General features: G+C 42.7%; 1 protein-coding gene across 1 annotated transcript; it reads left to right on the top strand.

Moving 5' to 3' along the window:
• The first annotated feature begins 534 nt into the window (after nt 1–534).
• Nucleotides 535–25,585, top strand: LHCGR (luteinizing hormone/choriogonadotropin receptor). The gene is made up of 11 exons (XM_065631831.1): nt 535–680; nt 7,142–7,213; nt 10,999–11,073; nt 13,734–13,808; nt 14,355–14,429; nt 14,520–14,597; nt 16,947–17,015; nt 17,679–17,753; nt 18,942–19,127; nt 21,701–21,781; nt 24,337–25,585. Exons 1-11 carry the CDS (start codon nt 535–537, stop codon nt 25,583–25,585), a joined length of 2,181 nt encoding a protein of 726 aa, XP_065487903.1.
• The last annotated feature ends 1,619 nt before the right edge of the window (nt 25,586–27,204 follow it).

Genomic DNA, 27,204 nt, shown 5'->3' with positions numbered 1-27,204 from the left:
GCCAAGTACCACTTCTAGGAATGGAAAGCCACCACTCGTGCTCCTGACCCTCCTGGGGAGGGGACCGTGTGGACTGAGCTGTCTGCAGAGCCCATGAAAATCGAAGGAAAGTTTCCACTTGCCACCTGTAGGCTTTGCAGGCAACTTTATCAGCATCGGCACGCTCGGGGAGGCGGTTCCTCCGGAAAGCCCAGGGGGCCGGGGTGCGGGCGCGGCTCCCCCGCCACGGAGGGCTGCAAGCCCGCCCCGGGGCGGGGGCGGGAGGAGCTGGGGGCGCCGGCCGTGCTCCGCGGGCTGCGGGCGGGCAGAGGCGAGGGGCGAGCTGCGAGGGGCGAGCTGCGAGGGGCGAGCTGCGAGGGGCGAGCTGCGAGGGGCGAGCTGCGAGGGGCGAGCTGCGAGGGGCGAGCTGCGAGGGGCGAGCTGCGAGGGGCGAGCTGCGAGGGGCGAGCTGCGAGGGGCGAGCTGCGAGGGGCGAGCTGCGAGGGGCGAGCTGCGAGGGGCGAGCTGCGAGGGGCGAGCTGCTCCGCGCCAGCCATGGTCCCCGCGCTGCTGCCCCTCCTGCTGCTGCCGCCGCTGCTGCCCGGGGCGGGCGGACACTGCCCGCACCGCTGCGCCTGCAGCCAGGGCGCCCTGCGCTGCCCGCCGCCGCCGCACGGGGCGCTCCCCGCGCCCGCCCGCGCGTAAGTACCGCGGGGCGCATTGGCCAGAGGATGGGGGGGGGACACACATGCTGTTACGTGCCCGGGGGAGCGGGCGGGGTGCCGGGGACCTCCGCGGCAGGCGGGGGGGGGGAACCTCCTGCTCCGCGTCCGCTCCGCGGGTCGGGGGAAGTACGCGCACCGCGGAGCAGCGCTGCCCTTCCCGGCGCCCCGGCCGTGCGCTCCGCCGGCGCGGCGGTGGCTCTGGGGCGTCGCCCGCCCCGCTGAGGGGAGGAGATGTGGTGATGTGGTGTAGTCGGGGCTGAAGTTTTCCGCGGGTGTCGCAGCCCGACGTGCGCGCCCGACCGTGGAGAGTCCGGCAGGAGCCCGGAGGCAGCGGTTTTCTCCTCAGGAAGAAGATGCCCGTCCTGTCGGGACGTTTTCTCAAATGGGCAAGGTGTTGCACTCTGAAAAGCGCCTGCTGTATGCCACCAGCCTCGGTGACAGACAGAAGTGCTTCAGTTGTCTGAACTTTATTCTCCTGCCCTGGCAGGACGCAAAAGTTGCCTTTCCTATTCCAAAAATAGTGCCTTGTGTTGGCCCAGGTAACTTTAAAGAAACCTGATTAAAAGGTTGATATTTGGTCATAAAACCACTGTCAGTTCTGGGGTTTGTTTGTTTTTTCTTTCACAAATCTGACTTTCCCCAGCATCTTCTCCCAAAGCTTAGCAATTTCAAGCCCCCTATATGAAAGCATCAGAATCCTCCTAGCAGTGCTTGTTGCCTCTTTTCGAGGTCCGACTCATTGACAACTTCGTGGCTCATCTTTTTTCCCTCTCTGGCAGTAAAAAAGCTGCTGTGAGTTTTCACAGCTGTTCAGATCTCTATGGGGTGGTTCATCATATCCTTCTGCCTGATGTTTCTCTGCGAATTAGGATTAAATTGTAACAACAGGGAATCACATGCTTATTCCTTTACCCCACTCCCACACCATACTCTAAGCTCATGATCTAGTAGACCAGACCAAATAGTTGATATACGTAGGTATTCAAGTGTTGTTGTGTTGTTTAAGGGCTCTATCATAACACTGATCTACAGAATCATGGCGTCAAAATATGGGATTGGACAACCAACAGATAGCACAGTTGTTGTTTCTAGGATCCTTTGGTTATCTGTAGAAGAATTGAGCTGGGGTTTTCTTATTATGCCCCTTTTGGTAACAAAGCCAGTGTTTTTAATTTTCATCCATTTTGTTTGTAAATTTAATATGCTCTTGAAATTCCCCAGAGATGATACTATCCCTGGTCTCCTCTTTCCTTTCTCCCTAGCTCGAGAATTGATAGCAGCAAGAAATACTAATTCGTAGTAATCTAGAGCCATGTGAATCCTTCCTCCAAAGTCGGTTTTTAGAAACATCTCTACCCTGAGGTTTTTTTTCCTCCCAATTTCCCTGTTTTACCTTAGTGTCAGAGAAAGCAGAGCCTGTGGGTGCTGGAGGGACTCTCCAGAGTTATTGCAACAAGCACGTTTCTAAACTTATGTGATTATTTTCTTTCTTTTCTGGTTTACACTTTTATTTTTCCTTTTTTCATCTATCATTCTAAGCAGAAATCACATCCCAACTTCAGTGATCAGGTTAAGACAGATAATGGGCTTATGGCTGCTGCCAGTTACGTTTCACTCAAATCAACAAGACTAGATTATGGGCAAAAATAAGGGAAGAATTTTTCCCTTTGACCTTTAATATAACATTTAAGCTATACCATTATTTACAAAGTCCAGCTATTAGGCTGGCTGTAGAAACCAACTTCACAGTCAGAAAAGAATTCAACCAAGATTCTGCACAATACTGCAGAGAAAATAGTTACACTCAGATGTCCAAAAAATCTCTCTGTCTTTCAGTCTGCATTTACACAGATACGTCCAGCTCCTACTTCCAGGCCACATGCAACCTGATTTATAGTGAATCTGGAACTACACTATTAGATTTCAGTTTCTTTGTATTTTGGGGGTTTGTGGTGTTCTGTTTGTTCGTTTTTAATGGAAAACTTACATTAATCAGACAATTACAAAGCTGTACTAAAGAATGTAGTCTCTAAGCCTACAGGTGTATGTGTATTCTTACTCTGGTTTAGTTCTTTTTCAAGTTTATTTGCTTTCCTTTCACCTCTTCCTTTGATTTTCATACTAGTGTCTTCTTATCCACTCACCTGTTGCTTTTTCCCTCTTGCTTACTCTTTTTCTCCCCCTCTCTTACTCTCTACCTCATACTGTTTTTCCAGTTTTGTCATTTTACTGACTTCCTCTCTTTCCATACTTTACCAATATCTTTTTAGCCATCTTCTTCCCCTACACAGCTCTTTATAAGAGAGACAAAGTTTCTTTTGTTCCTTCATAGTCACATCTGTACCTGTGTGCACCAGGGGAATGGCAGTGTAGTGCTTGCAAGTGCACTAATAATTTGGGGTGGCGGGGGGTGAAAGGGTTTCTGCAATAGCCTGAGTGGGTCACGATTAATTTCAGGCACCAGATCCAAAGCTTTGTGACAAAAGACTGAACAAGTAGACAGTTCCACCACCGCAGGCATATTTGCATCTTTGGCATATTCACCTGTCACCACCCAGCAGAAAGTACACTTTGGCTGTTTGTGTGATATATCCAGCATCATAGTTCACATTTCAGGTAGATAATGCCTGATATACAGGGCTTTAGAACTCAATGCCAACTCTTTACACTGCCCCCAGAAGCTGGCAAAAATCAAAGGAAAATGCTGTGTTTTCAGTCATAGTTTGAATCAATATTCCCGATCCTTCTGATTTAAGGCCAAGGACACCACAGAATAAAATGTTTGCCACTCCCAGCAAGAATTCACCTTCGGGGCATTAGAAATATGAGTAATCCTATAAAATAGAGATACTAAAATAAAACATTCATACCTGTTGCTATAAGGACTGTGTTCTGCGTTTTTAAAATTTATTACTTATCAGTTGAAGTAATCACATGTTGGAAAGGGCCAGTTCTGTGATACAGAGATTTTCTCCAGCAGTGTGAGTGGGCTTGGGCTTTGATTCCTCATGAACAGGACTGCCAGCAGTCCTGTGGTCTTCTGGTCTCCAGACCTCTCAAAAGCTTCTCTTGGAGCTGGAGTCTCTGTGGTAGTGCAGAAGCAGAGGCTTATCTTTTAGCAGATAAAAACTGTTGTCAAAATTGTGTCAAGTTGCTTCTGCTATATACCAGAATTTAAAAAAAAAAAAAAAAAAAAGTAGTGGTTTTATGCCACTGTATCCTTGAGACAGACCGCCCATGAACATTTTCTAAAGAGCCCTTATTGCTCCATCCATACATTCGCAGCAGAGGAAGCAGAAGGTGGTTTGTTCTCATGGTCCCTATGGGCCCCAGTATTCCTAATAAAAGGAAGACAATCATCCTTGTCAAAAATCCACTCCAAATTTATGATTTCAAAACAAAAATACAGGAAACAAGTGCTAGCTGAAGAGAGGACAGTATTTCAGCTACCAAGCAAGGACAGGATTTGATCAATCTAGGCACTGTTCCTGTCTCTCCCAATGTTCTTGGATAGCCTTACAGATATTTAGCCTGGCCATTTCAAACCTTACTGCCTAGAATTATGTACCTTGAAAACCTAGCTTGATTTACAGAAATGTTAAGGGCTGGTGAATGCCAACAAGGCTGGCTGGCTCCCCACTCCTTTCTGTCTATCCTTTCTCCAAGGATGAAAAGTTCTGCAGTTACCTGGAGCTGCAGTATTGTCAGCTGCTGAATGGCAGGAGGGAGTACAAGCATACAAGTTGTGATGTATTAACTATGAAAGAAACACTACAGCTTTTATTAAAAGTGCAAAAGTTCAGGCTTCAACTAACAACACTCTTTCAAAACGGTGTTGGTGATGTGTATTAAAGATGGATGCATCCGTCCTTTCATGAGGTATAGAAGTCTGGCTAGTAGCATGGGCAAGTTAGATGTATAAAAGCTTTGTAGCTTTGTAAAACCCAGTTTGTTCTTTCTTTTTTTGACAAAAGCTTCCTCAGCTCTTAGAGATGAATAACTGGTCACATCTGAGTGTCACAGTCTGAGTGCTCTCAGAAAGAAATCAATATTTAATTCCTGCCAGTACCTGCTTGAGTTTCATTGTGTGCTATCAAAGACATCAGTCATGTTCAATAGCAGAGACTTCAACACATGAGATAAGGCCTTGCTTTACTCGGCGCTTTGGAAAAAATTAGTCCTGCAACAAGTGGTTCAAAACTCTATTAACCTAAACGCTTATATACAAAGGCTGGATTGTGCTCAGCAAGCTAAAGGATCTTTTTCAAAATGTTTTAAGTATAGAGACATCTGAATGAACACATTTCCCTTTAAAACAGGCAAGGTTTCGGGTATAAACCACAAAGGTAAAGTGGGCAGGAATAGGGATGGGAACATTTACCTTTTTTGGTGAATTTAAATGTTTTTGTCAATGCGGACATGTCTATGCATGCTACACCAGTATTTTGAGGATTAAGAGAGAAGGCTGATTATGCATTGCCTTTTTCCTTTGTTCTTGCTGTTCAGTGAGATGCTTAATGGGACGAGGTAATGTCAATGCAGATGAGTTCACAGTTCCAGCTATCAAGGTGAACTCATGAGAAGTAAAAAACAAAAACCAATGAAGTTGAAATACAGAATGGATTAACTGCCGTCATGCAGTTTAACTACAGTACGTGTTAAAAGTGCTGGGTCATCCCACTTAAATTTAATCGCCCAAAGGCTTTCTGCAGGCGGGAAGGAGCAGGTCAGTCTGAGCCATGAATTACAGGAATTTACAACAACCACACTGCTCACCGGCACATCACCGGGAGGTAGGAGGCCTTGGGTGAAAGATTTTGATGTCATTAAAAGCCAAGACCTGGTTTTACTTTTTTGCACTTTCAGGAACATTCCTTTTTTTTTTTTTTTGGTAAATGATAATATTTTTTGCAAACAGTTTCACAAAAGGCATGGTTTATTCTGCAAGCAGCCCCAGCTGATGGTGCAGTTATGAGGAGGTTCCTGCTGACAGGGTTATAGAGCAGGGATTTCTCAGCTTCTACTTTTTATTACTTCTTGAAGTTGTCTTCTTTTTGGCTCAGAGTATTGAGCCCTACTACAGGATTATCTCTACCCTTCTGTCCCCTCAGGGGCAAATTTTTTCAAAACACATGATTTAATTTCATTTCTGATTTAACCAAACCTCACACACAACACAACGTGTCAGCATCCATCTAGAGAAAGGTGTGACCCAATCACAGCAGCATCAAAAACATCCCTATTAGGTAGGGAAGAACTGGTATTCCCAGTTTGCTGACAGGGAGTCAAGGTGCAAGGAAACTAAATGCTTTGTCCCACATCATACAGACTATTTGGAACATAGCAAGGAATTGACTGCCAGGCTCCTTGGTACCTCTAGATTTGTAACCCCAAGACATGTGTATGTGTGACAGCCTGCCATTATATTGTGTGGGCATGACATATGTGCATATATATAAAGTATACGTATATATAAAAGTTGGAAAACATTTTTAATTGTCTTTGGATAAAGAATTATGACGACAAATTAAAAAAAAAAGAAGGTTATATGAATAGCACGGAAACATTTCAGTAAAAAGCCTTGAGCGGGGTTTAAGGATGGGAAACAAATGTCTCTGACTAGATATTTGTAATTATAAAACAAAATGGAGCAATTATCTCTTTGCACAGAGATAACGTCTTGAAATATGTTAAATATCTTCCTATGGCCTTTATCAGGGAGAGTGTGGTCATGGCTAGATAAATTGGCTGGTAAAAGTATTCTGATTGAGATGTGGAACAGAATGGTAAAATGCAGCTCTGTCTTCCACATCGTTATTAAGTTCTCATTCAAAGTAACTAAAAAATTAAAAAGGAAAATACACACTTGCTTTTAATCAACTAACCGCACTGATGCAATGTATTAAAAAACACCAAAAATCACCACACCAGGCCTCACTCAGATCTCTTCTACACTTGTACACAGCCAGTGCATTGCCAATGAATTCAGGGTGCAACGCTGCAATTTTACAGGGATACTGCTGGGAGGAGAACATGGTCCAGAGAATGCAAAGATACTGTTCTATAGAGAAAAAGCTTTACATGAAAGCCACTTTTTCTGCAGAACTAACTTTAAATAAGCCTTTATCTTCCCTTGGCTGTAAATGTAGCAGACCATTTCCATGAGGTTATGATTTTATTTAATAGGTTATGATTATTATTGATTTGATGGTGATTAGTCTTAAATTTATGCTGTTGAGGAACTGACCCGATATCCTTTGAATTCCATTTAACTGAGATGAATGGTAAGTGGATCAGGCTCCAGCGGTACAGAGAACGGCGGGTGAAATAAAATGGCTTTATGCTTTTTTGGTTTTCTGCCCACCATAATGGTACAATCTGTAAACAAGGAAACCCTGTGCCTCACAATCCTTTCCTCCCTCTCTTATTTTTTTCAGATCATTTACTCACCTGCCTGTAAAAGTAATCCCATCACATGCATTTGAAGGACTTAGAGATGCCTTCATCATGTAAGTTGACATTTTTCATAGGCTTTTCCTTAATTTCTCACTAGAAATTCTATCATAAACCTCCATCCCAAACAAAATCTTTTTACAATAATGTGAAAATGTGTTGCTAAAACATACTATTGCTGAAAAAAACACTGGGGAAAGATAACATAGCATTTATTTTCTTATAAACAGTATATAAAAGATTATTTGAAAAGGGGTGACTTTCTAGAGTTGCTTAACAGATCACATAAGAAATATGTTGGAGAGAACTGGATGCAGCTTAATAACTGATGACAGGTGGTTTTAATTGGCAGAGGAGATTGATTTCTATCATAACACTTTATCTCTGCCATGATAGCTGTGGCATTCTGTGATAATACATTTATGTAGTACCCAAATAAGATATTTCTTTGGTGTTTTGCACTGAGATATAAGCTTGGCAGGGGATCAGTAGGACTGAACCCTTTCTTGGATCTTTCAGTTTAGAAGGGCTGTAATTTTCTAACTGAAAGATGGCACGTTTGAGTCTCCGTTATTTGCTATTTTTTTTAATTCTGTCTGCATTGAGTAGTCTCTTGTCGTGATTTAAGCCGAGCTAGCAATACAACCACGACAGCTGCTCACTTGCCCCCTTCCTCCCCAATAGGAGAGAGAATCAAAAGGGAAGGGAGAAACTTGGATTGAGTTAAACACAGTTTAATAAAATAACAAAATACTAATACACTGCTAGTTTTATATATATATATATATATATATATAAAATAGAAATAAAAGATACTCAAGGCAATTCCCCACAAACTGTCCACAACTGAGCAGCCAGTCCCAGGAAGCAGCACCCTGGTCCTGAACAGAGAAAAAGAGAGGAAAAAGGCAGAAAAGCCCAGAGGCATCTGCAAAATGGCAAAAGGCCCAACTAAACATCCCAAACTGAACTCCCCTGGCTCTGATAAGAAAGAGCTAAGAAAGAACGCACGAGAGAAAAAAAAACGCCCGAGAGAGAGCAAGAGCAAGAAATGCCTGAGAGAGAGAGAGACAGAAGATCCCAACTCTCCTTAAATATGTGTCATGATGCTAATTGGATGGAATACTCTTATTGATCAGTCTGGATGTCAGTCAAGCTCTGCCCCATTTCTGCCCCGCTTCCTCTCTGCCTCACACCTGTGGGCAGAGCTCAGAGTGTCCTTGGCCCTCAGACCAGAGCAATTAAAAACATTAACTCTGTGCTGGGGTGTTATCTCTTGTTCTCAAACTAAGTCCAAATAATGACCATGCTAGCTATGAAAAAAAAAGGTTTCTAACTGCATGAAGAAAATTAACTCACTTTCAGTCAAACCAGCACATCTCTAAAGGACAAAGTTGATGACACACCAGTGCAATGCAGAATAGGGGAATAACCTCCTCCAGAACCTAAGAAACAGCACAAACTACGCCACTTTCTTTTCAAGGTGCATTTTTTGTACTTCTCTTCACCTGTGAAGAGCACATAGTGCATCAGATATTAAAATATATATTAGATGTTACGTAATTTATTTTCAAGTAAACAGAGAAAGTAGGAAACCCTTTTGTGGTTCAGTTTTGAAGGCAAAGTCTCAAAGGATGACGGTAATGCCAATGCGTGAATAGACCCAACTGGATTAGTTTAGCTTTTAGTGCTCGTTGGTTAAACAGTTTTGCTCAAATTATAAACTTATGTGTTCCTATAGCTCTAGCAAGTAGAAAATAAGCTAAAGTCTGCTGCATATATTCCATTGCAGTAAAGTATTACAGTACAGTCCAATGGCACTGTATTATTGCAGTCACTTGCATCTTAATGATTAATGAGAATTTATCATTTTCAGATGGGAGACCAACTGAAATCTACGTTTCTCCTACCTGTATGACTTAAGGCTAAACTTTCGCAAACTGTATGCATATACTATTCTACACAGAGAATGTCTTGTTCATTGACATTTTCCCTTCCATAAAGAGAATTTAATTTATTTGCTTGCATCCTTTAATGTATCTCTCCAAATTAACAGCATAGAAATTGATGTATTTGTCTGAAGTAAATCTACAGAACACTTCATAATTTTATTGAGATTTAGTATTACTTTGAAAAATGCATATTTTTAAATTATAAATCTCTATATCATGTATTTGGCAACTCAGCACCATCTGCAAATCAGATGATAAATTATTCTCACTGCCATAACTCATTCGAACACATATAAATGGGGAGCCATTGAGCAACAGGAAGGACCATGTTTCAGACCCCAGACCTGAAAGAGTCTTTAAGTTCTGCAACCAGACACCGATCCTTCCCAGCCCATGAGTCTTAAGGATCAGGCACTCAGCAGGCCACTTGTTCTTCATCCATTTTTCTTTCGTGCAATACCAAAAATAACAATCTCAATGAATTCTGATTATGGAAAAAAATAATGAATACTTCTGTAAGAAATTTATACGTATTTAATATATGATTTCTAGTGTGCATCCCCTTTTGCCACTACAAATGAAAAATTAATTCATTCTGGTCTAAGGGTTTTTATATCCTTGTTTTCTTGTAATTACAATTGCAATAAGATAACTCTCAGGACTATAAGACTGGCTCTGATTCTGTAGATGCATTCCAGTTGTTTAGAAAAATATTTTTTTCTTGACAGTGTATAATCTTAGGTTCAGTTTGTGTGCCCTTCCAGTCAATTCTGTCAAGAGAAAACATTGTTTTGAAGACTTTTACCAAATATATGCATCAATATTTACTTTCAGCAGTCAGTTTTGTGTAGCCCCATAAGTCTTAATCTAGCAAGCATTTCACAATCATCAAACAAGTATATTTTCTTTTTCTCTATACTCAGAATTCATTATTCTTAATACATGTGATGAATAAGAGCATCAGTACATGAAAATCTGACAGTGCCTACAAAAACAGTCATGTTGGTTGGTGTAGTGGTAAAAAGCATGTATGGCATAAAAAAGGCATTTAAATCCAAAAATTATTCATAAAGTGCACTAAATGCATATTTATGTATTTCTACATGAGTAGATTAGATGACCGTCATCCTGACTTAATAATAGAGTATGAAGCACCATGAACATGATCTACATCCTTACCCATGCAAATAAATTCACTAAGCGACACCGATGATAAAGGCAAAAGGCTCACTGGCTTGGGCTCACTCTTTACATTAGTTCTGGCCCTGAGCCGCTACCTTACCTACAATTTAGTGAGCAAAAGGAGATTGGCTGTTAGAGATACTTATTCCAAAGGGCTGCCACACTTCTTTGCCAAGACAGCAAAAGGCTGGTCTCTCTCAAACCCTGCTGGCAAGAGACCTTACTGCAGCCTTCCAGTACCTAAAAGGTGCCTATAAGAAAGACTTTGTAGCAGGCCCTGTTGCCATAGGACAAGGGGTGATGGTTTTAAACTAAAGGAGGGGAGATTCAGGCTGGACGTGAGGAAGAAATGTTTTACAATGAGGGTGGTGAAACACTGGCCCAGGTTGCCCAGAGAGGTGGTGGATGCCCCATCCCTGGAGACATCCAAGGCCGGGCTGGACGGGGCTCTGAGCAACCTGATCTGGTTGAAGATGTCCCTGCTCATTGCAGGGGGTTGGACTGGATGAGCTTTGAAGGTCCCTTCCAACCCAAACTGTTCTATGGTTCTGTGCCTGAGGGGAGACATGAACAGACGCTGCTGCCAAACAAGAATTGGTGTGGGGGGGTGAACAACTGTGTATAAAAGAAGTAAATATGAAGTGGAAAGCTGATTTCTGGTATCTTTTCCATTAATGTATTGCTTTGTGTCTGCCTTTTCATTACAGTGAAATCTCTCAGAGCGACTCCCTAGAGAGAATAGAAGCAAGTGCGTTTGACAGCCTTCCCACTTTATCTGAAATGTAAGCATCAGTTAAAGAAAGGCATCTATGTCGTGATTTAGGATCATCAAAGAGTGAAGAGTCTCCAGAGAAGCACTCTTGGTCCAGATCTTCCTCTGTTACTTTGCTTGGCTTTGGATTAGATCTATAATGAGAAACATTTCTCTCCAAAGTCTCATATAAAATAGTGAGCACTCTGTAAGGTCTAGCCTTGGAGATCTAAATCTTGCAAAGACATCCATGCGTAGAAATCCCTTTGCTTTCAGTGAGCGCCATGATGGGAGTGGAGCTCTGTGTCTACTTCTGCTGGCACTGTCGAGCCTTCTAAGTGGGGAAATAATTTTGAGATGACAACAGATGAGAAAAATCTTCCTTTTTGAAGATGCAGTTTTCAAAGCCCTACAGTATTTAAATACATCTGCTTAGTATGCATAGCTCTTCTTTTGACCACTAAAATATCAGTCAAACAGAACATGTACTGATTTTAAATTTGACCTGCATAGTACAGGCCTCTGAGAGAGAGAGTGAGTTAAAGCAATGACTGGGAGAATGCTCTGAAATATTTAGAGAAATTGGAAACTATAAATCTGATTCAATATCTCATTACTGCCTTTTTCACACAGCATGATCAGTGAGTGGCTTAAAAGTAGTGCAACTGAGCGAGGACAAATCCGTCTTTTTTTTTCCTTATACATGAACTCCATTGAAGCCAGTTACTTGCTCACATAAGCAAGAGATACAGATTTGTCCACCTCAGACTGGGTCCAACTTCCACTAGAATCAGTGGTGAGTTTAGGGACAGAATAAAAGATTGGACCCAATGCATTTACCTACAGTTTATGGATAGCTTGTCATTTGCCAAAACCAAAAAGCTGAGCAGGACCATTAAAGAGCTACAGGAAACTAGCAAGAAAACCTGTCTGAACCTTGAATTCTCTACAAGCATCGCATTGCAAGGGTTTTATGTTCAAAGCTGCACTCAAGGCCACTTTCAATGGATGATCAGGGCAGGTAGGTTCAATGACATTCTTGGATTTGAACTCTTGTTGCAAGTCCACATGCTAAAAGCTTTGAATTTTGTAAAAGCTGCATAGAGAGGTAGCTGGGCTATGGCTATTGAGCTTTTATGCAAACAGATAGGTTTACCAAATAGTATAGCTACAGAAAGTGCTCCTTGATTGAGAGGGTCTGTCCCATTTTTTGAACACCTGCTAGCAAACAGTATATCACAGATGACAGAATCACGGAATCATTTAGGTTGGAAAAGACCCCATAAGACCATCAAGTCTAACCATAAGCCTAACACTGCCAAGTCCAGCACTAAGCCATGTCCCTAAGCACCACATCTACACACCTTTTAAATACCTCCAGGGATGGTGACTCCACCACTTGCCTGGGCGGCCTGTTCCAGTGCTTGATAACTCCTTTAGTGAAGAAATTTTTCCTAATATCCAATATAAATCTCCCCTGGTATAACTTCAGGATGTTTCCTTTAGTCCTATCACCTGTTATCTGGGAGGAGAGGCCAACACCCACCTCTCACATAATTATCTCCATCTCCCAGTTCATACAGATCTAAGCAGGCATCTGGTGCGACTAGCCACTGATCTAATAAAGACGGTGGTGCTCTAACATTTTAAACCAGGTGAGGAACTGCCTCAGTAATAGGATGGAAACACGGGATCTGATTGCGGGGCAAGGGCCAGGCATGCACACAGATGCGCGGAGCTCAGGCTCCTTGCTCAGCCCCACCCACAAGACCACCAGTTGGAGGCACCGTCACCGTGATGGTAGTGGGCTTGTGCCTCAGAGCCCCTGCAGTAAAGCAGAAGCTCACTGTGTTAGGCACGCTGTGAACCCAGAACACATATAGAATCATTTTGGTTGGAAGAGACTCTTGAGGTCAGAATCCAACCATTAACCTAACTCTGGCACTAAACCCTAAGAACCTCATCCACAGATCTTTTGTAGTAAACACCTCCAGGGTTGGTGACTCCACCACTTCCCTGGGCAGCCTGTTCCAGTGCTTCACAACCCCTTCTGTGAAGAAATTTTTCCTAATATCCAGTCTGAACCTCCCCTGGTGCAACTTGATGCCATTTCCTCTTGTCCTATCTCTTGCTACTTGAAGAAGAGCCCAACCCCCTCCACGCTACACCCTCCTTTCAGGTAGCTGTAGACAGCGATCAGGTCTCCCCTCAGCCTCCTTTTCTCCAGGCTGAACAGCCCCAGTTCCCTCAGCCGCTCCTCATCACACTTGTGCTCCAGGCCCCTCACCAGCTTCGTTGCCCTTCTCCGAAGTCTCCAGCATCTCAATGTCTTTCTTGTAGTGAGGGGCCCGAAAGTATACCAAGGAACCACCAGACAATGGAAAAATGCTAACTCCCACCAGTGACCAGGATATCCAAACCGAATTGTCTCAGCTCAGTAAACCATGAGAATTCAGGAGCCATCACCTTTTGTCAGCTACCTAACAATTACAAGCCCCTTTTATTACCAATTACCAATAGTGCCTCAAAATGGACTCGCAGTGTATTTGTAGAAAGTTTGTGTGCAGTTGGAGAGCCTTCTGTCATGTTCTGCACTTGACTGTTTTCTGACAAGGCCAATGGCTAGCAAAATTCAGGATCCTCCCAAATGTATAACGAATACAATACTGAAATATTTTTCCCTCATTACAGATTAATCCTGAACACAAAAAATCTGTTGCACATTGAGGACGGAGCTTTCAGAAACCTTCCAAGGCTAAAATACTTGTAAGAAAAAGTTTTTTGTGTTTGATTTTTTTTTCTCTAAAGTAGTAGGGAAATTACAGAAAGGAATATAAGAAAAATAATTTTTTCATGCATTACGGTACACTAAAAGTACATACATCATTTACAATACCTTTAATGGGCAGTTAATGAGTAGTGAGGTATTTCAATAGGCAAGAAAATAAAGTAACTCAGGCCTGGGTAGTAATGGACAAACCAGTAGTCAAGTCTGCAAATTAGCTCTGCTAAGTGCTTATTTCTAGAATAAAGCTTTCAGATAGACAAGATAACATGCAAAAGGGGTAACTAAATCTCTTCTTTGTGCTTAAGGTAGAGGGAACATGCACTGCTTCTCCAGGGCACTGCTTGAGGATACTACAAACTTAATTTTTACAGGTCTTAAAAACACAATTGGAGCCTAATCAAAAATTGAAAATTTGTCACTCACCTTTTAATGTGTTGTTAAACTTGCACCTACCAAGTTGGCTTCTTGTTGCATCCACTCTGGTAATATTTTCTCCTGTAAATAGGAATTATGCTTTTCTCTAGGAGCATTTGTAACACTGGAATAAGACTATTTCCAGACCTGACACAGATCTTCTCATTAGAAGCTCATTTTATTTTGTAAGTAGAGACCCAACCTAACCCAGCTGGGAGTCTTTCCATCTTGTTCCTGGATCACTGACAAAAATGCCTTTTTTTTTAATCCCAAAGGGAGCTCTGTGATAACTTGCGTATGACAACTATACCACAAAATGCTTTCCAGGGGATGAACAATGAATCGCTGACACTGTAAGTAAAACAGTCCTAGCTGCCGTTCCTTCTGTGAAGATAACACTTCAGCTTGAAGAGAGCAGCTCAACTGTATAAAAATCTTGACATTAAGTCCCATACAATACATGTCTGTATTATGAGTTAAACTGAAATGCTTAGGAAGTAGAGAGGTGTTCTTCAAGCTGAAGAGCAGGGTATTATCCCAAAGCTAAATTCACATAGGAAAGAAAATATGAGAAGAAATCCAAATCCTCATCTTCCATGCAACACTTTTTTTAAAAGTACTATCGACAGGGCATAAATTCCAAATGCTGCGCTGGACGCCAGGCTCTCTCTCCTTCCCTGAGTGATGTGATTTCCTGAAAAAAAATGTTTGCAGGGACCAAGCAGGTGGATACTACAAATCAGGTTCCCTCCAAAATGAGGTACAAAGTACCGATGTTTGTTCTTACCCTGATTTCACTTGACTCAGATTATGTAAAGCCAACCTTTGGAGACCAGAGTGATATTTAAAAGACAGCACACATCCAGATGGAGAGCCTTGCCTTGAGACAAGAGTGTACCAAAACCCCCGCACAAAACTCCGTCGATATTTGCACCTGCAAATGAGCTGTGCACGCAAGCAAGTACTGTAGTTGACTGGATTGGGCACTACATCAGGCTGATGTGCCAGCATGACAGTCATTTCAATACAGATTTTTTTTTTTTTAATGTGTTGACCAATACCTTCTGCAACCATTAGAGGAGTTGAGCATAAACGTGACTGAAGACTACTCCGCCGAACATTAAAGAGGAGCAATTGCTTAGTTTAGCGTATAATTTCATCCTATATGCCTCTTTCCTACCAACAAGTTCTCTAAATAACTTCAGCAAAATTATGATTCCGTTAGTGGTGCAAGCAAATGAATGTGCATGAGATGGAGAAAGGTCCTTAAAATTTTTACTGTAACCCTAAAGTGTATTAAATGGGAGTCAAGCTCAGTCTGGAAACAGCTAATGATCATTTTTCTCCCATCCTTTCATGATAGGGAGCTCACCACAAGAAGAAAATAATTACCTTATCAGCAGCTTCCTAATTGTAGAGCTACATGTTAACTCCACCCCATGTGGTTAACTGTAATTAGCTGAAATAATTCTGGTTGTTGCAGCACGGTCTAGTGAAACACAAGTCATCCATGTATGAAGGTGTAAAGTCAACCTGAAGTAATACTGTGCACTACAAATAGCTAATTCAGTCTTTCAAACAGTTAGAGTTTCACGTGGATGGGGAAGCTGATCCTGCATATCCTCGTGTTTTTTTAAGGAAATAACTAATTTCAGCATTGTGCCGAGACAGATACCTTCTCGCATCAATTGTAGCCAGGCGCTCTGGAGCCCATACTTGCAACTTTTCTTGGGAGCACGTTTCATAGCCCCAGATTCTGCTCTCCCAAAAACAAGTGGAAAAGCAACAGAGATTTTGTGTAATTTATAAACTTCACCACATTTTCCATTAGGGCTTAATAGTAAAGAAAAAGTACTATATACTAATGATTATATGATTATTTAATGTATTAATATTATATATAATATATATATAATGATTATTTAATTATATTGGAAACATGAACTTAATATCAGAAATGGATTTTTCTCAGGGAAATCAGACTCATAGGTTAGATCTCCTAACAAAGGAGAGCTGGACCTCAGGTGCAGCAGAGCCCAGCCATCTGGTCCCAGGGTGGAGAATCGAGAACTCAACATGGCACCAAGCGTCCGTGGTGCAGCGCAGGGGACAGCAAGGCTTCTGCAGCACAAACCCAGCTTAGCAGCCCTGCTTTGGAGGAGCTGGTAGCTCCCTGACCCCTGGACGATGCACAACTCACCCCTGCCTCTCTGCAGAGCTCTCTCTTGGGCTGCTGGAAGATTTGTCTGCAGAGGACCTGCAATCCACCAGCACCCTCTTGTTTTAGAGTTGCTTTCCACCTGACACTTCTCCAGCCGTGGCAGCCTTCCATTTGCACGTGCTGAGACCACAAAGTCCAGGTCTTCTGCCTCCAGGTTGTTGTCTGCCTACTTGGAATACTGTGTTGTTTCTGGATCTGAGCCCAAGGCAGGCACAGGTGAGCTCCTCGGAGGAGGGAGGATCTGTACGTAAGCAGAAGTTCTCTTCAACAGCTAAACAGGAAGGTGCTTAGGGAATTTAAGCTGCAATTTTATCTTCATTTTAGAGTTAACATAAATCATGCAATAGTTACCTATGTTCTCTATAAGCGAGATCCTCTCTTCATTAAAATGAATGCAGCATTAAAATTTTAAACCAGTAGTACCTAACATAATCTCATCTTTTCCACGTTTTTTCCTTGCGTGTTTTTTTTTAATCCCCAGGAAATTATACAAAAATGGATTTGAAGACATCCACAGCCATGCCTTCAATGGGACAAAGCTGAACCAATTGTGAGTACACTTCCCCTCCTCCCTATTTTTTTAAACAGTAAGTAGTTCAAATATAGTCAGAGGCTCTTCCTTCAGCTTAACGGGCTGCATCTTGCATTTTCTGATACCCATTAGAAAACTGCACGTTTCAGTGTCATTGCAACTCAGTTGTTAATCCTGCAGTGCTTACTGCTTTTCCTGAAACACTATCCCTTAGAATACTGCAGTTTTTTAATTTAAAAAGCTCAATTTTTAATAAAATTTAATACATTCTTAAACTTAGCAGCAATAGTGGAAATCTTGAAACCGTAGCCCAAATCTACATTTTACATCTGGAAACATCAACAGTTTCTAAATCACTCTCACAGACTCTGGGACTAGCCTCTTGGTTTAGACAAAACTTTTGCTGCATTATTATACGCTGCTACTGGAGTGAAGGAACCAGATTGGTTCCTGGTTTAAGTCAGAAGAAACTGGAAATTATCAGAATTAAGTGTAGATGATAGTGATCTGGTGGCATCAGCAGAAGGAAAGGTCTCATGAGAAACTCAAGCGCTCCCAGGCCAGATATTGCAACAACAACCGCTACGGTGGGAGAAAGGATTGAAATAGACAGAAAGAAGAAAACAAAAAAGGGTTATTTTAAAATACGGATGTAAAGAGGCTTAATGTTCGATTCCACAGAATCCTGAAGGACAATAAGAACCTCAGGTGGATACACAACGACGCCCTGAGAGGGGCCATAGGGCCAGATGTCCTGTAAGTACCCACCGCTCCGTTACCTGGGTTTTTAGGTGTCCCGCGGGAACCGGGCTGTGCTACATGGGCTGCGTCATCTCAGCAAACACGGGCTCTGGGTCTGGAAGAAAGCATCGTCTCTTACCCTCTGCTTGTAAAATGGAAACATGTCAATGAGATGCCATGAAATTACAGGGTGGAAGGCTCAGTTTGCACCGTGACAAATGTTTATCAGCCAGTTCTAGCGCTGGCATTGACCTCTGCCTCTTAGATGTGTTGGCATTTACTTTGTGTCACATCCTCCTGATTCTATTCCTGTGCCTTACGTTCTGACATTGCAAACTAACTTCTCTTTGGTAGGATGAGTATGTTTTTACAATATATTATTTTAGAATTTGGTCATAAAGCTGAACTAGCTGATCGCATACTATTAGCCTGTGCTGAATAAAACACATTATTATCATCGCCATGCTTTATTAATCAAGTACTTATTGGAGGGCTGGACTGGCTGTACCTCTGTGCAATAAAACGCAGTGGGTGGTTCCGTAAATAGCACTACGAGCTGCACGTGCCATTTTGTTCCTTTTATTGCTGCATTACAGTACATGGCATTACTAATATCGCTTTCACAATTGTAGCCTTTTTTTTCCCGTTTAACAGGCTGACTCTGAAAATCCTTAGTCATGTTGATGGCCTTTCCACACCCAACTTGAAAAACACTCTTCTAAAGTTACTCAAAGCCAAACCACTTAAGTTTTTCTTGGCAAGAATGATGGATTATTTTATGCGTTTTAATTAATAACCATTTAATTAAAACACCTAGAACAGCCCTTCGGAGCCAAGCAGAGAGCCACGAGGGCATCCTACCTGTTAGCTGGCTGGAGAGCCACATTCACCCGCTTTCTCTGGCCTAAAGAGCCATCCCTTGCTCCATGCTTGGTGGCTTTCAAACAGAGAAGTCAGGGACAGCCCCTGGAACAACGGGGTTTGGTTTCCCCAGGACAAAGTGAGCTCCTTGCTTCACTGGGGCTCCTGGGCCACGGGGATGCTCTTACCCCATTGCTCTTGTGTTTCTGAGCTGGGTATCAGGTGCTGAAGTGGCTTTACAGATTTAGGCCTTTGTCAAAAACCGAGTTGCGGTTCCCTATCCTCAACACTTTGGCGGTGTTCTTATACGTGTGAAAAAATAATGCTTTCTTTATTTCACAGGGATGTTTCTTACACGGCGCTGGAGTCCCTGCCCAGTTACGGGCTCGAGGCCGTTCAAGTCTTAAGTGCGACGTCATCTTACTCATTAAAGAGACTGCCACCACTGGATAAATTCAGAAATCTCCTGGAAGCTGTTCTAACATATCCCAGCCACTGCTGTGCTTTTCGAAATCTAAGGACAGAAAAGTAAGTCCGAATAGCACATTATTGTATTGCAATACTTCAGAAGCTCCAAAATGGCAGTTCTGCTTTATTCAGCTCACAAGGTTTGATTACCCTTATTCCGGTTACAAGGAAGCTGTGGTACATAGCAAGGCCTCACACAAAACAACAGATCTCTGCTAAAGCCAGGAAAATTACCTCCATTTATTTTAGAACAGAAATGGATCCCATCCTGTGCCCAGGATCTGCCAGCAGGAACATTATTCTGAGTTTGCTTAAAGCTTACATTTTTCTTGGTATCTCAATTAAAAATCCTACTTGGAAGATAGATGTCCATCAATAGCCTTTAGCTATGTAGCTTATTTAATGCAGGTGATATGATGGCCTAGTAGAAAAGGCAGGCTTTCAATTACACACCGAAATTAGGAATCCTGCAGATAGAGGTTATTTGGTTTAGTCCCTGTCATTTCAGATAACAATAGACAGTATTGGTTTCCCCACTATTGGAACCATGGCACAGAGAGAGATTTTTATCTGCTAATTCAGGGCAGTCAATCTCAGATAAGTGGAACCAATTTTTCAGCATTTTTTATTCAAAGAAATCAACCCTCAGTTGGCTTTAGGCAGCCAAAGTAACTCCAAATGAGTTTAGTTGAGGCTATGAGGATGCCTTGCTTCCCGTCTGTCTCAAATGAAGGCTACAGCAAAGACGTACTGAGCAGTCATTTATGGGAAGCCCAATCTGTGCACCTTGTATGCCATCACATCAGGACTGCATTGCAAAGGCAGGAGTAGATTTCAGTTCTTTAGGGTAAAATTAGGGGTGATGCTATGCTTTCTCAGCATACATCATTTTCCTAAGTGGTTCCTGCTTCAGCAAGAGTAGAGCGAAGATCCTACAGTCAAGGGTTTCCATTGCTACTAAACTCTGATTCAGTCCCAGATCAAGTCTCTGAGCATATTCAATGCAGAAGCAACTCTGGGACCAAAAAAACCACCAAAGTTTTATTCATTCTGATGAAGACAACTACTTTTCTGATATTAATTTCAGGTGCTTCAGTTTGCAACATGATCATACTCTATAAAAACAGGGAAGCTTTAGTTAGTCACTTTCTTATAATTAGTGACTGGTTTTTTAGTAGAAAGGAAAAAAAGAACTGCAAATCAGGAAACTAGGCTGCCCTCCTAAGTGGGGCACAGCAGGATTCAGACCAGTGCTGACACGTTACCCATCTGCACAGCCCCGGCTGCTGCAAAAACCTGTACAAGTCACAGGCTGTTATCTTCTATGTGGCCAGCTACTGCAGAGGAACAAGAGGCAGATCTCTGGCTGTTTTCCTTGTCATCTACTGATGACAGCAGAAGGACGCAGAGACTGAGACCTCCCAAGACCTTCCTAGGTTACACAGGGAAGTCTTTGTGTGGTTATGTATTCTCATGGTTACCCAGCTGCAGCCTGTTTCTGTCTCCTAGCCTGTTCTGTTGCCCTGTACTCTATATACAGTCATCCCACATAGTCTTTACTACCCTTGCCCCATATCTCATTCCTTAGTACCTATGGACGGCACTCTCTGATCAGTGAGATACAGGGACAAGGTCTTACATGTATCTCACCGGGCAAGCAGGGCCACTTAAGTCAGCATCACAGACATTAGGGAAATGATAGTCGTTAGACCAAATACTCTTGAGATTTCTGGGGTACAATTGTGGTGTGCTCATTCCCTCAGCCACGTAAGAGAGGTGGAAGGTGGAATTCAGTCCCCAAGACTTTCTTCCACTGGTCTGAATGGGAGGGTGGGGGCAAGGGGGCAGGAGAAGCAGGTTATACCACATCTTCAAAAAAATTCCAAAAAAAACGCCTACTTCTGTTGCCATCCCATTATTTATAAGCATCACATAGGGGCTTAGATTGGCATCTTAAAACCTTATTTCTCTCATTATACATAAAACTTACTGTAAGCTTCCAAGTGTCTTTTTCTCTTAGGAGTACACAAAAGAGCTTAGTGGTTTTGCCAGCTCTTTCTGCTGTTGCAATGAGGTCACAGAAAGCCATTTCCATTCACCCTGGTAGAGTACCTGGCTCATCCTTTCAAAGCCTCAGAACCAGAGATTTTCCCAAATATGTCATCTTTCAATTTGTACTTTTCAAATTGCTTTTCTTCCAGCATGTAAGGTCTACCTCCAGATCCCAAACGGTTTTTGAAAAGGGAGTATCAGGCGAGCTTCCCAGCTCTTGCTCTAAAAGCCAGCATAACTGCTAACATTCGTGCCGGTAGAGAATCTGGCCCACTTCAATACAATATTTCACGAGGCAAAACATACCTTTTAGTTCAGCTCAAGTTATTTCACTACAAAAATACATCATAAACAATAACCAAGCTGAAAGACCATCCTTATATCCCCCCATGAGGTACTGCCTACTGCCACAGTATTTGAAGCCTTCTCCTCCCCACTTCTAGAGCTCTACGTGAATGTTCACACCACTGTGAGGCCACCTCTGGCTTACCTTATGTGTCTGTGAAGATCACTTGCAGAGAAGATGAGAATTTGGCCAAAATCCAGACTGAAATTCAACTTTCTTTTCATCCTTCTTTCAGACAAAATTCCTTGCTTTCTATTTTTGACAACTTCTCCAAAGTGTGTGAAAGCACCATGAGGAAACCAACAAATGAAATATTGTAAGTACCTCTCTGCTTACAGATGCTGGAAGTAGCAAATATGGACCTTGCCCTCCTGTTGTTCATGTGTTTTTTTCCAGAAAAGCATGTCTTTTGCTGCCAATTTACTCACCCTTACAAGTTGCACAGTGGCAATTTTATTATCATTAAACCAAGATTTGTGATTTTTGATGTTCAAAAGGGAAGAGGAGAAAAAACAATTTCATAAGCTTTACTCACTCCAGCTTCTCTTCTGAATTCTTGAAAGACTTTCAAAGCCGTGATTAAATATTTAAGAAAGTTAATGTCCTACATGGAGGCTTTTCATGCCCTGAGATAATTGCAGTTGCTTGTGTGATTCAAAGAGCTGCTACTGTGGGGGTTTTTTTTGCCTATAGAAAGGATAATTAGAAGTCTGTATGTCAGCAGTTTTCGATGGTAGAAATAGAGCCCCTGAGTTAGAGGTTTGATGACCCTATGCAATTGGTTTACCTCTTCTAAATCCGTCTTTCCATATCATCACAGTTCTGTTTGACAGTGTTCAGTAGGACAATGAGAAAGGCTAAAATCAAAATTGTTGGTGTTGGCCATGCTGGATGACACAGGCTCTAAGCCAGTATTTAAAAGAGAAGTTTGAGGCTCTACAGCTATCCATCCCTCTAAAGGTAAATGGGAGACCTTGGGACTTCTCTTCAGCCACGAGGTGAGGTCAGAGCATTGCAAAGCCTAGGAAAAAAAAGGTTATGGTCACAAAATTCCAACAGCTAAATACAGCCACGTGTGATTGATGCACTGGGATAGTGACTTCCTTGGACATTATCTTGTTGGTTGATTCGTGAGGTCTCCTACACTTGCTGTTTAGTTTTATTCGACCTTGTGTAAAGCAACAGCTGCCTTGATTCTCTTGGCACCTCTTCTCATTCACTGCCTGCCTGCAGCATGTTTGAGCGCCTCACTTAGTCCTGTCTGCTCCACTCCTAACTGCAAAACTGAAGCACCTCAGGACTACAAAAGGTGAAGTCCAGGCAGCCAACAAGACCAAGAATATATTGCTTCCATCAAAGGTGGCTGTGGGGAGAAGCAAGATGAGGCAAGTAGGTAAATACAGAACATTAGATCTCACTATAAAGGCAAGTGAAGTGACATCCCAGTGAGAAATATGATCACACAAATCACCAGTGCCTACACCAGGGTAACTGCCTGCTTTGGATTAGCATCTGTTGCACTCCTACTGTGCATTAAATAGTCTGCCCAGTCTATTGGCTCCTGAAGCTTTTTGCTTTGGTAAGTCCCCATACCAGCAATTCTCCAAGCAGACATTATATTAAGAAAATGAAAGTAAGGTCATGATTCATGGGCTGAAAGGCTGCAAGTTGCAAAGTTTGGGAACCATAGCAGAAATCGGCTGAAAGTCCTGAGCTCTTATTAGAAGAAAAAAAAAAACAGCTTGCACATGGCAGCATGTTTGCATGGCCTCACAGAAAGCCACAATCGTTTTTTATTAGTAAATAGAGTTAAATATATTCCGTGCTCTACCAGTTTAACCCAGGCAAGAAGCAGGAAGACATTGGGCAGACTTTCATGTACAGGGAGAAAAGTTAGGATAACAAGACTGGAAAGTTATTTGCCCAACAGGAATAGCTGAAAAGCAGCTCAGCTTCATTTGACAATTAAGACCCTGCTCCAGAAAAATAGTTTAATATATATGCTTCAGTAGATGCGGAAATTTCATCATGTATTTAAGTTATCCCACAGCTGCCCGTTTTCTGAAGAGTTGTCCTCCATGGAGATGTTTTCCAGGTCTCACACTGCAGATTGAGTGTTTGCCTAAACACAGTTGGGATGGATAGTTCTGCAAATAGGTACCTGTTCTGGCAGGGAATCTGAAGGAACAGTGCTTGTTTATAAAATGGGTCTTCTTTGTTAGGCTTATGCCCACACTACTGATGACCTGGAGATTAGAGAGATCTGTTTTAAACATGTAGAAATATTTATAATTAGGCATTGGGTCCAGTCTAAACTTAATATATTCCTAGCCATTGACATTAGTTAACTGTGCACTTCTACTCCTCATTTTATAATACTGTGAATATAAAATTCCTCATCGCTTCCCAAGTCATACATAGTCTCAGGACTTTGATAAGTTCATTTCCTGGGGGAGGTAAGGGTGCACAGTTAAAGTCCTTAGGTTATTTTAGTTTGGCCTCTATAACTTTCTGATAGACCTATATACATCAAGCCTATAATCCATCAATTCAAGTGTTATTGCAGTTTGAACAGTGTACTAGCAGCATGAGAAAGATGGCTCGCTTCCAAAGCAATCAAGATGAAATACTTACAAATAAGTTGTATAAGAAAGCATTTCTGTGGATGTGATTATGACTTCTGCTGCTCTCCAAGGTTGCTACCCAAACAAAAAGCATCCTTACAATGCTTCATTATATGTCAACACCCTGTAGAAACACATGCAGGAAGTAACTGTTTTAAAACAAGTGTTATCCGTTGTATTTTACAAAAGAGTGCAAGCAGCATGTAACAAATAGTTCACTTCTATTTGTGGGTGTTTTTTTAAATAGTTACAGGGATGACTCTTACAACACATCGCTGTGGTCAGCAGAAAAGAGCATTTACCCGTTCACAACAGATGAAGAAACCTCTCCTTATAGCTACTCGGCCATTTTCGATGACAGTGAAATGACTGGCTTTGACTTCGAGTATGACTTTTGTCAGCCTAAAATACTCACGTGCACTCCGGAACCAGATGCATTTAATCCCTGCGAAGACATCCTGGGATACAGCTTTCTCAGAGTCCTGATCTGGTTTATAAACATCCTTGCCATTGCTGGCAATTTCACCGTACTCCTCGTTCTCATAACGAGCCATTACAAGCTCACCGTTCCTCGCTTCCTCATGTGCAACCTCTCCTTTGCCGATTTTTGCATGGGACTTTACCTGCTGCTCATTGCTTCTGTCGACGCCCAGACGAGCGGCCAGTACTACAATCACGCAATAGACTGGCAGACAGGCAGCGGCTGCAGCACTGCCGGCTTTTTCACCGTCTTTGCCAGCGAGCTCTCGGTGTACACGCTGACGGTGATCACTATCGAGAGGTGGCACACCATCACCTACGCCATGCAGCTGGATCGGAAGCTGCGGCTGCGGCACGCCGTGCCGATCATGCTCGGCGGCTGGGTCTTCTCCATATTCATAGCGGCGCTGCCTCTCCTCGGGGTCAGCAGTTACATGAAGGTCAGCATTTGTTTACCCATGGATATCGAAACAAATATCTCCCAAGCCTACATATTGCTGATCTTAGTGCTCAACGTTGTCGCCTTCATTGTCATTTGTGCTTGCTACATTAAGATTTACATAGCTGTTCAGAACCCAGAGCTGGTAGCTGCCAATAAAGATACCAAGGTGGCCAAGAGAATGGCAATTCTGATCTTCACAGATTTTACCTGCATGGCCCCCATCTCCTTTTTTGCCATATCCGCTGCCTTTAAAGTACCTCTCATCACAGTGACAAACTCCAAGATTTTGCTGGTTTTATTTTACCCTGTCAATTCCTGCGCAAATCCATTTCTCTACGCAATTTTCACCAAAGCATTTCGAAGGGATTTCTTTCTGCTGATGAGCAAGCTTGGTTGCTGTAAGAGCCGAGCAGAGCTTTACAGGATGAACTATTTCTCTGCTTATACCTCGAACTGCAAGAACGGCAGCTCGGCCCCAGGCCCCAGCAAAGCCTCGCAAGTGCTGCTGCTCTTGTCGGCGTTAGAGAAGCCGTATCCTGCAGTACGGGACAAGACACCTTGCAATGAAAATTAAACCAGAGCACCAATAGATGCAGCGCTTTGCAAGGCCAGCCTGTAATCATTCTAGTGACTAGGAATTATTTTACACTATCTCGAACATTTCACAATAAATAAAAATGCCAATCAGTCATTCTTATGCAACATAACTGTTCCAAGGTCCAAAGTGGTATTTCCCCTTTCTTCTTTTGTGATGAGAGGCAAAACTCTTCTTTGGGGGGAAACCAGTGGAGCCCAGGAGTAGTCAAGGTGCTCTTGAAGTTAACAGGTACCGCAGTGATTGCAGTCTGGCTCCTTTCTCTCCCTGGGGGTATTTAAAGCCTGTCTGCTACCTTTCATGCTCTCTTTTTCCACTCCTGTCAGCTGCAGTGGCACCGCTGGGTTAAGGAAAGTGGCACTAAACTGGATGCCTCCCTTCATTTCATCAACAGAAACTTCCAATTACGCAGCAACCTACACAGTGTTCAAGCGTTAGGTTGCACAGATGTCACCAAGGAGAAAAGTTGACCTGCTGAACATTTGTTACTAGCAATTTCAAAATTTACATTAGATCTCGGTCTGAGCTGGTAGGTAATTTACTTAAAAAATATTAACCCACACACAACCACATATGATCTGGAAATCACAAGAGATGCAACAGCTATAAAACCCCACCTGCTGCGCACATGACTGTATTTTGTGTATCACAGTGTGCATGCACAAATCACAGAAGCTGTAACAGCTCCCTCTGAGCAGCAGGAAAGCTGCTGCCTGCACAGGTAAATAAGCAATGCTTTGTTTTCTCTTCAGGCACAATCTCATGAATTATTTTCAGCTGCCCACTCTCCAGCATCACCACTGCCAGTGGCATTCAGGATGCACTCACAGTCCGACTCCATTCCCAGCTGATGAAGCAGAATAGTTACTTTTTAGTGACTCTGTTTTCCCATAAAAATCTATATTTTCTTTCACTATGCATTGCCTGATGCTAAGGAGATCCAGATTTGTGGCCACATTCCTAATTTACGTAAGAATGGAGCATCCCTTCATTATTGCAGCATACTTAGACTGTTCATGGCAAATAAGCTGTCGCCCTTATGCAGTTCACTTGCCGTGAACCAACACGACGCTGTGCTGAAGCTGGAGGTTCAGATGTTGAGCTCTTACCTGCATCATACGGGTCAAACAATCCGTCCTGAGAGCCAAGCTGCAGGTTGCACTGGATGCCCTGCAGGGGTCTGTCCCAGGCACATCTTGAGGAGGCCATGCTCTGTACTGCCTGGTCTTCTGAAAATGAGAGGCTTAGTTATTGGAAATTTCACAGTCCTGTGGGCAAAAAGAGATGCAAAAGCTGCAGACTGCAGATCAAGCCTCTTAGGTGGCTTATTCTTGGCAGGTTGGTTACATTGCCTCTGATGGGAGGAAGACGAGTGCTCACATTTCAAACCAATATGGTAGCATGAGACCTACACATGGCAGTTTATGGTCCACAGAGGGTAAAGCAAATACATTTTATTTGGGCTTGTAGTCAAAGTTTCAGCATCTTCGATCCCATTCTGTAGGTGATAAGCTATCTGAAGCCAGATCCTCATCTGGTATAATACGAACCTGCCCTGCACTCAGCAGAACTGTGCAGCTGTGTAAGATAGTGCTTAC

Source organism: Caloenas nicobarica, chromosome 3 (assembly GCF_036013445.1).
Source record: "Caloenas nicobarica isolate bCalNic1 chromosome 3, bCalNic1.hap1, whole genome shotgun sequence".
In the NCBI taxonomy this organism is placed as follows: Eukaryota; Metazoa; Chordata; class Aves; order Columbiformes; family Columbidae; genus Caloenas; species Caloenas nicobarica.
Note: the sequence above shows the minus strand (reverse complement) of the source record. Positions and strands in the feature narration are given on the sequence as shown.